Source organism: Manacus candei, unplaced genomic scaffold (assembly GCF_025592945.1).
Source record: "Manacus candei isolate 608988 ecotype Guabito, Panama unplaced genomic scaffold, ASM2559294v1 h1tg000011l, whole genome shotgun sequence".
Lineage (NCBI taxonomy): Eukaryota > Metazoa > Chordata > Aves > Passeriformes > Pipridae > Manacus > Manacus candei.
This window is the reverse complement of record NW_026138059.1, coordinates 5,338,077-5,351,532: the sequence shown is the minus strand read 5'-3', so window position 1 is coordinate 5,351,532 and position 13,456 is coordinate 5,338,077. Positions and strand designations below refer to the sequence as shown.

General features: G+C 36.3%; 1 protein-coding gene across 2 annotated transcripts in view; it reads left to right on the top strand.

Annotated features, from left to right (window-relative positions):
* Positions 1-13,456, top strand: part of ASAP2 (ArfGAP with SH3 domain, ankyrin repeat and PH domain 2) — an 84,809-nt gene that overhangs the window by 25,979 nt on the left and 45,374 nt on the right. For both annotated transcript variants that reach the window (XM_051778295.1, XM_051778294.1), the window contains exons 4-5: positions 8,309-8,383; positions 9,985-10,034. In XM_051778295.1, the coding sequence (XP_051634255.1) occupies positions 8,309-8,383; positions 9,985-10,034 (125 nt within the window). The remainder of the gene's footprint in view (positions 1-8,308; positions 8,384-9,984; positions 10,035-13,456) is intronic.

Sequence of the window (13,456 nt, the reverse complement as noted above, 5' to 3'; positions counted from 1 at the left end):
TAGTTGTAACATGTATTATACAAGACACATATCCATTTGCTTTAAAATTGTGAAACGAGCAAAACCCAGCTTGATTTACTGTGTATGATTGTGTTCCTTCTACTTTACTTTTTCCCACTTTCCATTTGTATTTATGAAAGGAGATTTTAGTGTCCCTGGAAGAGAGAGTTCTTCCTTCTCAGGGAAGAAAGTCAGGGAAACAAAATCAAACAAAATGCTGTAATGACAGTAGTGTCCACTGGGGACCAATCCTGCAACTGAAGCCAGTAAGGCTTAAGAGCACTCTTTGGTGAGCCAAATGGGATGGAGCCAAATGGAAGAACAGGAGTTTTAATTATGAATGGAGAATTTTCAGCCTCAGTTTCACATTAATCAGAGGGTACAAAAAGGGCAGATTCTGATTATAGTCTACTAGGTAGAGCTTTCCCATGTCTAAGTCCCAGATTTTCTTGAATTCACACAACTCTTAAACCTGGGGCTATGAAGGGGAAATAACCCAGATTCCTATGAGCATTTAAAAGTCTGTGTCTGCCGAAATCAATGACATGGAGACACATCAAATGCTTTTGTGAGTCTAGACCAAATGTCTGTAGTTTGGAGCCAGCTGGTCATAATCACTTCTTTAGGGAATGTTTCCAGCTGATGGGATTTAGGGCAGTCCCATTCACTCCCTGATGCTGTCCTCTCTTTTTACCCAGGCCTGATATTGATGAGAGAGAATCTCGCCCCAAATGTATTTATCAACAGTGAAATGTATTTCATATTGGTCATATTGATTTGAACTTCTCTGGATGTACAAATATTATCTGGGATTATGAATTGGAAGAGGCATCCTGATTCAGTGTGAATCAGTTATCCTGAGTCTCCCATACAGAGGCAGGCTGCTCCTATGGAAGGGAAAATGGATTGGGTCTTCTAATTGATACCTTCTGTTGACTAAAAACCCCTCTCTATCATATATTAGTTGCAATATGATGACTTCATTAGGCAAATGGATCTGGGAAATGTGATGTTTAGGTGGTTTTAAAAAGCAATCTATTAAAAGCTCCACCCCCTCCCCAGAAAACCTTTTTAATGTATTATTTTTTCAAGAATACTTCTAAAAGCTAAAAGATGTTCCTATTTTACCAAAAATCATGCCTATTTGTTCTCTTAAAACTAGAAATTACTATCTTAGCAAAAATATTTCTGGCAAGAATAACTTTTCTTCCACAAACTGGAAAGGAAAAAAACCGAAATAAATATCTGTAGGAGGACATGTAATGCATGTTTTTGTTACCTTTTCTTATCCACATAAGCATTTTGTATGTCTTCTTCAAGGAATATTTCTAGCTCTTTTTGCTGTGTACTGTTTTTTCAGTAACACTTATGTATTTTTGCTTCAGTTTGTGTGTATAAAAAGGGGATATGTCATGAAAGAGTAGCTAAGTCTTTAGTTTTTCTCAGTTTGTGGTTCTGATTTTCTCTATTTTTGAAGTGAATTATAATTTTCTGTGGACTTGAATGTAATGGTGGGGTTTTTTGTTTGTTTTACATTGCAATAGTATAGGCACCTTCTCTGATACTATCTGGTGAAGAGCGAGTCTCAGTAAAGTTCTGCTCCTTCCAAATATACTTCATATTGTTGAAGTTCAAAGTTCTTTGTTTTCTCTTGACTAGCAAAGGAAATCTAATGGTCCTTGAATTTGGTGTGTCAGTAGGAAGATAGTTTCATTCAGAAATAAAAACATATGAAAACGAGACGTAAACTTCATTATCGCTTGAAAATGCCATATTCATAAACAAGAAATTTAGAACTATAAAAAAATTATAGATGTGTGTAACTTTGCTTATTAAAAGTTAATGCCACTAGAGTAAACTGTTGGTAACCAGTCCTTTTGAAAATCTGTTCATAAGTTCATAGATGGAGATTTAGGTTTCTGAGAGGTTAAAAGAGTGTAAAAAATGATGAGTGTATAAAGTCCTCTACAGTAGGTGGGAATAAATCAGGGTGCTGTTTTGTTAAAGGCATAGCCATATGTGAAACAAGCCCCATGCTTTCTCTCAGTGAAGTGATGTATCCAACTCTGCTTTCAGCATGTTGGCAGTAAAAAACATCCCTCTCCTCTGGCATTTCCTTGTAGCACTCCACATGTTTTAGTTGTAAATATTTGCATCAAAAATGTAGCCAGGGCCATGCAACCTGCTGCTGTTAAAAAAAACATTCTGAAAGGTACTCTTTAAATAGACCTGTCTCTGGAGTTCCATAGGGCACTGAATTTCCACAGAACATTTTAGCTGAAGTGAACGAGGAATGTGCAAGGAAGTGAGAGGACATGTTCAGACTGGAACAGATGCCAAAGATGTTAACACTGGCAAAGCTTTAGGGCTACTGTCAAGTTTTGCTTTGTCAGATATTGTGCTTTTGTTTCCAGAAGCTGATGTGTTTTGTCAGCTCTTGGCCTGGGTGGTATTTAGAGCTGTAGCTCTAAAGTGCTTCTGCAAAAAGACTTTTCTTAAACTTATCTTTAGTAAGGTACAGAAAAGCCATTATAAGGCTGTTCTGCTTTAACAGGGATATTAGATGCTTGTTTTCTCTAATAATTTTTAAAGTTTCCCAAAAACCTGAAGTTTTTGTGGACTGATCAATACGTCCGTGTTTTAAATATTTCATTAACACCTGCAGGTGTTTTCTTTTTTAATCCCAAAAAATGTAAACTATTCAAGTTAAAAGTTCAGGTCTTGAAGTTTTTATATGTATTTTATGCTTTTATGTGTGCACTTTCAAATAGTGCTTAAAACTCAAAAAAAAAAATTAATTGGCATTTACTTTGTATCACGTCCTTGTAACCATTCACTTTAGCCATTTTAACACATTATTTGGATCAGTTTGTGATATATACTGTACCTTTTTTTCTCTTGCCATAGCTCCAATATCAAGCTACAAATTTTTCTTTAACTTCTGTTTTTTAAGAAGATCGAGAATTGGTTTGTCTTTTTGATAGTAAATGATCAGAAAATACTCGAGCCATTTTCAGAGGAAACACAGTACCTTTTGTGGAGGTACAGTATTGCTTTTTAATGGCAACCTTGTTTCTAAGTCCTAATTGGATGGTAGTGCCCGCAGTTCCCAGGAAGGCTAGATCAGGATGGCACTTGCTTACAGTGTTAATTACTCTGTCTTCTTAATAAATACAGTGCCAAGTAATAAAGGTGTGAAGCTTAATATGAAAAATGTTAGGGCAAGGGAAGACTGATTGCAGTATGTTTGCACTTTAAATATTTTCTTCTTTATATCCTGTTAGATTACTGCACTGAGAAAACAAAATATGTAGTTGCACGTCATCTTTGTCAGCACTCCTTGAGAAGGGATTTGATCTGTGAAAATGAAGTAGCTATTTAACAAATTCCATTTTCTGTATTTGTTGTTGTTCTACATACTGTTGTCCTTTCTTTTTCATTTATTTAAATTTAAAGCTAATGAAACAGGCTGAATTGAGAGGACTGGATCTGGTATTTCCACTCTGTGGAAGGTAGCTGGGAGGAAGAGATTTTATTTTGTATTAATAATTCTAAGACTTTTAGCCATAAAAAATGGAAGAATACTAATAATATTTTTCTGACCACATGCTCCTGTTTTACTTACTTTTTAAAATGTAAGAAGAAAGGAGATGTGCTTAAATGCAAAAGGTAACAACAAAATTGAAGGAAATATCTTTTCTGTTTTATATAATGAACTTATGCCCAGAATTTTCTTTCAAGGGTACTAGTTCAAACTAAGGTTTTTAAAAAAATGTTTACTGCCTGAACCTTCACTCATCTTAGTTAAGTCCTTGAAAAACCCTACAGATATATGTATTTGAGATTGAAGTATTATATGTGAAGCTTAATGATTTAAGTTGTGTCGTTTCTGTTTTTCACTGGTACACTGGAGGAAAACTTGGCTAATGGTGAGAGGAAAAACATTTGATTTATGCTTGTAAAGATATAAACCAAGATGTAATTATTCCTCCTTAGTGGCATGGGTTCAGCTCCACCTGGAATCACATCTGTATTTCTTTGCCAAAAAGATATTGATCCAACTGGAAGAAATTCAGTGGACAGTTACAAAAAACGCTCAGGGCTTGAATAGGTTGATTTATGAATAAAGCTTAGAAGAATTTTAAATATATGGTTTGCCTCCAGATAACTGTGATTGTGGAAGAGGAAAATACTAAATTGCATATAAACAGGTCCTCACTCTGAAAGTATTAGGTGAAGTACCCCAGAGAAAGCAATAGATGCTTACCACTTAGTTCTTTTCACATAGGTTAGAAAATGTGCAATCTGGAATTCTCCTCCACTGGTAAGGAAGGAGGGCTCGAATAACTACAAGTCTCTTCCTTCCTTTGCTTTTGCGACTCTTCACTTTATGCTTTTAAGATTTCCCATAAAATACTTCCTAATAGAGAGGTTGCCAGCCTGTAGTTTGTTTATTGGTGGCAGTCCCAGGGCTGTTTCGAAGCAGTACATGATGGCAACGCTTGGTATCCTGTGTGAAGGTATTTTTCTAGGCAGCTGAGCCAGCAGCTCCATGTGGGCACTTAGTGGTGTTCGGCTCCTGTTTCTCTGGAGTGACTTTTCCTGTGGCATGATGGGTGGTGGGTGATGTCCCAGCTCAGCCACACACCTGTGCTGCTGGTGGGGCAGGGACTGAGCACAGGGAAAGGCAGCATTGTGTCCTTGTGTCCAAGGGGAAGACACAGTGCACAGATGAAAGTATGTGCTGCGTCTCTTTGTGCTACACAATTTTGGGAAGCCTTGGGCTTGTGTGCTAAAGCTTAAAATTCAGAAAAACAAACTGCATCTCATCTATAGCGGATGTTCTGGTTTCCCCTTGCTCCCTGCTGTGTTGATTTGCCATGTCCTACTAAAGGTCGCATCACTGGGAAAATTATTGGAAACTATTAAATCCAATAGCACTTGCTGTAAAAAAAGAAAATAACTTAGACAATGATTTGTCAGCAGGCAGTACTGCCATCACCTGTGCACACCCAACTTCACTGGTGTTTGAGAAGCCACAGCCAAGTGCGTGGACTGCATCTGAAGTTTAGTAATGGCTGTAGGAGTTGTATGGTACTGTGACTGCCTGAATTTTAGTTTAAATTGAAAAAGCTTTAAGGTCTGCATGTTTAAAGTATTTAACTTCAGAAGTACTGACAAAGCTTTTTTTTTAGAAAACAAAATCTATAGAAGTCCTACAGGCACCAGTATCCAAAGCTCTTATGGAAAAGACTCTTTAAAGTAATCAGGAGGGCTGGCAAACAATAAACTTAAATGTTTAGCCATAGGCTCTTAAACCACTTGAACATCTTTCCCCTTTGCAAATGTTGGCTTGCTTGTTGCCTCTACCAGCACTCCTGGCAGCTACGTTTTGTTTATTCATTCTCCCTCCTGGCATTTTTTCTTCTTCTCTGAGCCTTCTCCAACTTAGGAAGTTTTAATTTTTTACCCTGAAATCTTCTTGGAAACTGTCAGAGGAAAACTGCAAGTGCCAAAGCAGCAGTATTGGAAGTGAAAATGAGGTCAACTGCTTTTTTTTCTTTTTCTTTTTTTTTTTTTACACATGGAACTTGCTAGTGTTCCTCTGAGACAGGATGACTTTAATTTCTGTGAAGCTTTCCTGCACCTCTGTGTATTTTTTCTAAAGGAATATTTTAAAACATAAAATAGTCAAAATGTGGAGGCTGTTGTGTACCTTCTAACTCCTTGTACACAGAGTAGGAGCTGCAGCATATTAATGCTTCTCTGCATGCCAAAAATGGGTCTATATTTTTAGATAGTTCAGCTTAAGCTTCTCAAGAAAGAGGAGGAAAACATGTAAGATCTTTTGTCTGTATATTGCTTGCTGATTTATAAATATGAGTGAATATGATTCATCTAACTAGGCTAATAGTGACAAGTTCATGCATTATGTATGTTTACTTTTGTTGCAAATAAAATAGGAGCATAGGGAATACAATAGACTGATAGTAATGTACAGGTGATAGCACACAGAAGGATTTATTTTGAATAGGCAAACATTCTCCAAACTTTTAAAAAGAATGTAGAGTTTTTTCTCCCATTCTTTTTTCTTAAAATTGCTTTAGGCTCCAGGCCTCATGACTTGAAATTCTAGAAAACATAACTCTTTTGGAGGCTGATTGATGTTTACGTCACTGTGACTGGGATAATACTTAAGGGTCTGATATTTTTTCTTACTGAAGAAAAAAACAGTTGTCTTGAGTTCTACTGTTGTGAAATACTTTGTTCTTCCTTTTTGTCTGTTTACTGAATTTGAAGAATAATTAAATGGAGGCTGTGAAAGTTTTGATCCTTAGGTTAGACATTTTTGACTGCATCATACTCATTAAATAGAATAACAAAGTGGGAAGCTGCATGGGATTATATCTTACAAGGGACCTCTTCTTCTCCACCTGAATAGCCATTCTGGATGTGCAACTTCTTCTAGAAATTTGTTGGGGTTTTTTTACCTAGGTTTTGTGTAGTTTCAACCTTTTCACTAATCTCCTGTTTCTACAACATATAATTTTATTACCTTTGAGAATGGTTACGTCGATATGTGCATGTTGTTGTACTGCTGAGAACTGAGGAGGTGGATGGTTCCCAGCACTGCCAGCTAAGCATGTGTAGATGTTGCTCATTCAGTTTTTGTAGGAAGTATTTAAAAAAAACAAACAACATGGAGTTGAAATGTAACTTGTTGATTCTGAAGGGTTATGGCTGAGTCCTGCAGCTTGTTGGGGAGGAGGAAATGTAGAGTGGAGGAGTGGAAATGTGATTTGTGTTAAGAGTTCAAAAGACCAGATATTCTGTATTTCTTTAGCCTCCCCATGCAGGGCCAATGCATGTAGCCTTTACAATTGATGAAGGTTTGCTTTCTCTTCGATTACTTGCTGAGATTTCAAGCAAATGCAGTAAGGTAGTTTCTTTGGGGAGGAAGAGTGGAGGCTTGGGACCTTTGCTTGTTTGTTTTAATAGCAACTGGTGAGTACCACGAGGGATGGGACCCCTGAGTCTGTTCTACTGAGGCCACCAAGTAACTACAGGGTGATAAGATTTTGTATTTTTCAATTCTGGGGAGACTAATAATTGCAAATATTTTTTTTCTTGACGTTTATGTTAGTATCCTTTCTTTTCTGGATGGGTTGCGCTAAAAGGGACTTGGATGTCCCTGACATTATTCCTGAAGAAATACAAGCATTTATTGCTACATGATGCAAAGTTCTTTCTGTAATTTGAACACATGAAATGCATCTTCATATATGGATTTCAGTGCTTCTTGAAAAAAGTCACATTTTAAAAGAACAGCTTACAATGCCAAAAAAAGGGCAACCTTCACCAAACTGCTGCAAAAGTTATTCTGATTTTTTGTCCCATCGTATTGTTCTGAAGTAGTCTGGGCTTTGCTTTTCAGAGCGATCCATTTGAATTGTTATGGTTTAAACTTTCTGACTAGACATTATGGTCCATACCTTGAATGTTTGCCCTGAATCATAAAGCAGTGGATGTGCAGTCTTTCTTTTCCTGGCTGTCTTATTCCTACAGTCTTTCTTCACTGTTTTTCCTTATGAAAATATTATCATACAGATACTTACTTAAAACCATGATTATTTTACTGTCTTCATTTATGTCTTCATTTGAAATGATTTTTGTCTTCCTGAATTTATACTAAACTTACATACTGAAGACCTCATAAAATCCTTATTTCAAAGTTCACATGAGATAAATAAGGCAGATGTATTACTTTTTAGAAACACATGGAAAATATTGGAATAGTGGCTTTTTTACAGGCCAGTATTCTTTCGTCGTTATAACTTCTGTCAGAATAAAATACCAGGTATTGGGAGAGTAGCAGATACATTTTATGGAATAGGTCTGAAGAGACTGGAAAATAAACAAGGTTAATTTAAAATACGTTCATGAACTTAAAATTATTAGTGCTGAAAAATGGTATGATTGTTTTCACATAATTTAAACAGTGAAATCAGGTGATGTAAAAATTAGTGGTCTTATTTTGCAGTCACTATTGGATGAGATATTTATAATCAGCAGTAATTCTGGAAGTTTCCTGCTGGCTTGGGTTATAGTGTTTCCACAGTAAGTTTAATTAACTCATGTTGCTTCCATCTTTGATTACTGGCTGTGCTGATAAACATCTTTATACAGCAGGGATAGGAAAATAATATGTAAGATTTCCTTGTGAAACTTTCTGAAATGTGTGTATTAAGACAGTTTATGTTCTGTGTCTGAATGTATTAAATGATTTGGTGTAATTTTCTTGTTACAGATTCAGAATATGAACAACATAATCACTTTTCCATTGGACAGTTTGCTGAAGGGAGATCTGAAAGGAGTAAAAGGGGTATGTTGATCTTTCTGTTTATATGTAAGATTATTGTTGGTGCAATGGATACATTTAGCTAGTGTATTAATCTTATGTGATGGAAGGCATGGGATATTAAAGTAACCTATTAGCTTAATAAACAAGACTTCAGGGTTTTTGTTTGGGTTTAGTATGTGTGTATGTGAATTGAGTCATCCTTTCAGTTTGTGGTTTTGCCTACCACATGTTCTTGACTATGTACACAAAGCAATATTTGAGAAGCTTTAAAAACAGGCCTGAGATACAGAAGATAAGCAGAGAAAGAGGTGTAAGATTTAGAAGCTTAGTTGAGGAGTGGGTAGTACTATATTTAAAAGGATTATTAGTAGTATGTTTATTTAGCATTCTAAACTTACCTGTAACTATATGGATTTTTAGAAAGACACATTAGACTGTATAAGCATAGGATTTTTCTTAATGAAGCTGAAATCTGTTTGTGCCCTGAGGACATTTCCTATTTGAAATAACAATAAGTTAGGACTCAAATGATGTTATGTTTGTAATAAATTTCAGAACCTATAGCCAGCAAACTTATTTGGCTTATGCTTTGTTTACTAGTGAGCAAACAGGAAGCCACTGGCAGCTATTGTTCTAGGACGCTGAAGGAAGGAGAAAAATATGTACATAAACTAAAAATGTTTCTGTAAATTACTGGAGGATAAATAGATTATTTAGTCAGATAGGCTTGTTATCTTTGTATTGTTTGCTTAGCACATTTCACTCCTCTTGTTCTTTGCTTTTTCTATGTCAGAATAAATACATCTATTACAATACAGTGTTGTCCCACTGACTTGAGAATGTAATGAAATGCTTGTTTAGTTATTTTAATAATTGTCAAAATAACTAGCTGACATGTTAGAATTAGTTCCTAATCTGTAACTGCAAAGTTTTTCCAGTGTCTGACAGTTAACAGTATTTTTTTTGTAGTTGTCTGATCTCTTGAACTTCAGTAGAATTTCAGCCCTTCCATTTCTAGATGTCAGTGAAAAAACTTTACAACTTGTTAAGATCATTTTATACAAATTACCTTCTCCAGAGGGAAGAAAATTAAGGAATTTGGAACATAAGTAATTTAAAATTCTCATGGAATTAGTTATATTGAGCCATATGGCCTATACTGGTCCCATTAAGTCAATGGGAAATTGATTTCCTAAACTTGAGTGGGATGAATCACGTCCTTAGCCAAGACTATGCTGCAGCCTTGGGATAGGTGCTTCTTTCCAGTAGAGCCAGAGATTGATGAGAAAATAGCTGCTTTGATTAATTGCATCATATGCTCTTGGGATACCATGTTTTACCTTTTAAGGAGTAAAATGGAACTGTAAAAAACATAGCAAAAAACATCCTAGAGATGCTTTTAAAAATATGCATGTATTAATGCTCTTTACAAGATTGTTTTCCTATGTGCAAGATTGCTTTTGCACAACCCTTAGGTGAACCACTCAAGAAGGAGTGAAGTCCCTTATTCTAGTAGGCACTGCAAGTGGCCGAGGTGTGTGTTCATTGTTAGAGCCACAGTATTTTTGATTTAAATAACTGGCTGTATTTTTTTCTTTTTTTTTTTTTTTTTTTTTGGACAGGACCTGAAAAAACCCTTTGATAAAGCTTGGAAGGACTATGAAACAAAAGTGTATGTATCTTTTAAACTTTTATTTAAAAGGGAAGTGTAACTGAAATCTGTAAAGGTCATTATTTAATACCAAGGTTGGATGCTCTCAGGAGGTGTTTCGTGTACCAGAAGTGGATGTACACCTATCTGAGGCTTGTAAGTTGTGTCTTATGTCATGTGTCTAGCCCAACTTACCATAAGCCACTTGTTTGAAGGTACCTGATACCCTGTATAAACAACTATAAAATAAGTTTATAAATAATTGAATTGAGTCAATAAAGCTCAACACCTAATATCAAACACAATTGATTCTGGTACCTTGTAAATCTTAAGTGGTTCAGTGCCCTACATCAGGAACAGTTGTTTCCTGGATTGGCTGGGTCAGTTGTGTCAGCACAGCTGATGGCCTCTGAAATAGAATTTTGTAGTGAGTTTTATTCTGCATTACAGTTTTACCTGGATTGTGACTATCAGTTAAGTTTTTGTGTCACATGTCCGGTATCTTTATTCTGAAATAATGCTGCATGTATCAGGCCTTTTCTGATGATACAGGTTGAGAAGAATCACATCTGATGACACTGTTTAACATAAATAGCTTGCAGATCCACAGCCAACTGGACTGGCTGAGTATCTGGCACCATTTATATTTTTTTTTCAGTTGCACAAAGTTATAATGATCCTCTGGTGCCCACTGAATTAGTCCATCTGAAGTCTTCAAAAATTATTCCTGCCTAGCTGTAGCTGGATTTTATAACAAGACATTTTGAAACACTGAGATAAACCTCCAGTCTGACCGTTGGAATCCTTGGAAGATTGTGATGGCTCCAGTGTTTCATGTTCTTGATACCAGTGGGCAATCTCATTTGGTGCCATACCAGTTATCAACTGTTGAAGTAATTAACATTTCTAATCACTGTCCATGTCAGTAGTTGGTCTCTGAGGACAGGCCATAAGGAATAGTCGTACAATGTAGTCTGCTATTGTCTACCAGTATTTGGTTGCTGGATCTGAAAGCTTGTTTACTTGTGTATAACTATTCTAGTGACATCCCACAAAGTTTATGTGCAGAATTTAAAATAAATTTGCTTGCTGCTGGGACATACACCAAGAGCCCTGTTACTACTGGACCTGTCATGTCTGGCACTTTTAGGATTTCTGATATAATATTCACTAGGGTTTGTTGAAGCAATGTGAAGATCTGTACTTGATCCACAGTTTGCTCAGAGCTGGTAGCCTGTTTCAGAATCAGGTACTCCAGAAATATTTTCAGTTGATATTTAATTTAGTCAAGTACTTGAAAAGTAAAAAATCCTCTTAGAAAATGTATATTTAGAATCTGTATATTTGGGGATTCTCATTTTAGGTTATGAACATGTTGGAATGTTGCTGCATATGCTGTGTCATTCAGGACCTAAAAATGTGATGTTGTGTTTTCTGTCTGTGGGATCGAATCCATTGCTGCTTGTATGATATAATGAGTTTTTTTGTTTTAACCAGCAATTCTCTAGAAAGCCTGTTTTATGACTTTGCTTTCAAGTAAAAGACACTTGTGTTTTGATCTGAAACACGTTTCTTTTTCCACTGTAAGAAAATACTTCTTTTCAAGTTACTTCTGTAGTTTCTGCAAAATCTTAACAAATGAAACAGACGTCCTTGACAGTGCTCATTTCTAAGTTATTTACATGTCAGGTTATTCTACATGCAAAAGTCAAGGTAACACATGTTAATCAGGAAATTCTTTCAGATCCATGAATCATTTCTTTTGATATGTCTGGGTGGTGGGCTGGTACAGTTGCTGAGTGGTCTATTTTATTTTTTTTAAGTGGTTAGATGAAAGCTCCACATCAATATTTCAGAGTTTAAAGCTGCTAGTCCAGCCTGTTGAACTCCTTGACTTTGATGAAGACCAAAGAATTGTCTGCTTGAGGCTTGGGATAGGGAGCCTGGGAATTCTGTGTTCAAGAAAATTCTTTAAAACAGTGGGCTGCTTTTTCTGCCTTTTTTTTGTGTCTGGGGTTGTTTTACAACAGCAGAAGTTACTTAAGGTTGGCAGTCAGGGAATACTGTTTTTCACTGCAAACTGTGTTGCTTGTGCCAAGGAGCAGACCAATTTTCCATGGTTTTGTTGAGTTAAATTCAGTAGGATTGTGTGATTTGTCAGATCTCTTGTGCTTAGGATCACTTCTCAGATAAGTTGAGATGTTACCAGCTGTCATTATTGAGCACTGGTCTTTACAAGTCAGAGATGGGAAGTTTAATGATGTGATTTTTGAAACTAGGATGAGAATATTAATTTGACCTTGTTCAGGTCAACTTTTATCACATACTAAATTTTGGATGTAGGACTACAATGAGGTTTCTCTGGGTTGCTGTTATATGTGCTACTGAGGTTTCTTGAGAATGTCGCTGTCTTCGTTCTGTGGCTGTTCCAAGTGGATCTGAACTTCCTTACAACTGTGCATTTTGGTCATCTGTAACAGTAGGTGGATGCAGAAATATTTTAAGAATTCTTTAGTGCATATTTTGATGGTTTTGTTGTTGTATTTTGATGGTCTGTGTTTTAACAAGAAGGACTGGTAGAGGTAACCTCAGTCTCACCTATGGCTTGGGTTGCCAGAGTGGAATGGTGGATGTAGTTGCTGATAGCCAGTGGTTTGTTGAGCCTTCTTCAGTCTGTTACTTTAGATGACTCCTTGTTTGGATTGTGCCAAAAACCAGTCCCAGATTTGTTCTTAGCTAGCTGTCTTTTCTAGTGATTCTTCTTCAAATATGTGAATAACTATTCTTTTTTTTTCCCTCTTTATTCTTCTCTCTTTTCCCTTTAGGTTAACAAACCATTCAAGGCTACTAGGCTGCTCTTTTTCTGCACATCCCTCTGTATCATATGCTTAACATCATATCGTTCATCTGCATTTCCTACTCAAAAGTACAGACCTGTGAAGCTATGTGCCAAATAGCAAAGTGGTATTTTTGTAGTCTGTGGGGAAGTGACAGTCTTCATCCTGATAGCTGTCTTTATAAAGAAGAATTAGAGCTTATTTGTCACACTGGCTCATCTGACTTACTTGCATCTCTGTGATGACCTCTCAAGTGCAAATACACCCAAGTGTGACCTACTTGAAAAGAAGCAAATTTAATTAAAAAATGGCATCTGTTTTACTTCATCTGTGTAACGACTTCTAAGCTGCTACTTCAAGCTCAGTATGTAATTAAGTGTGCTTAAAATTACTATATATTTAATTCTTGTTTGGGAGAGGGATGTTAAGATCCATTCTTATGCTCTTTGATCACCATTCACCATTGTTAATTATTATGCAATAATAATCTTCTTTGCCCTGTAACCACCTCACTTCTCAGACTGTTTTCCTGAGGATCACCTTAGCTGAAGTAACTGAGGGAGGCTGGATCCACTTTTCATTATTCCCTGGGGCTGCTCTTAAATA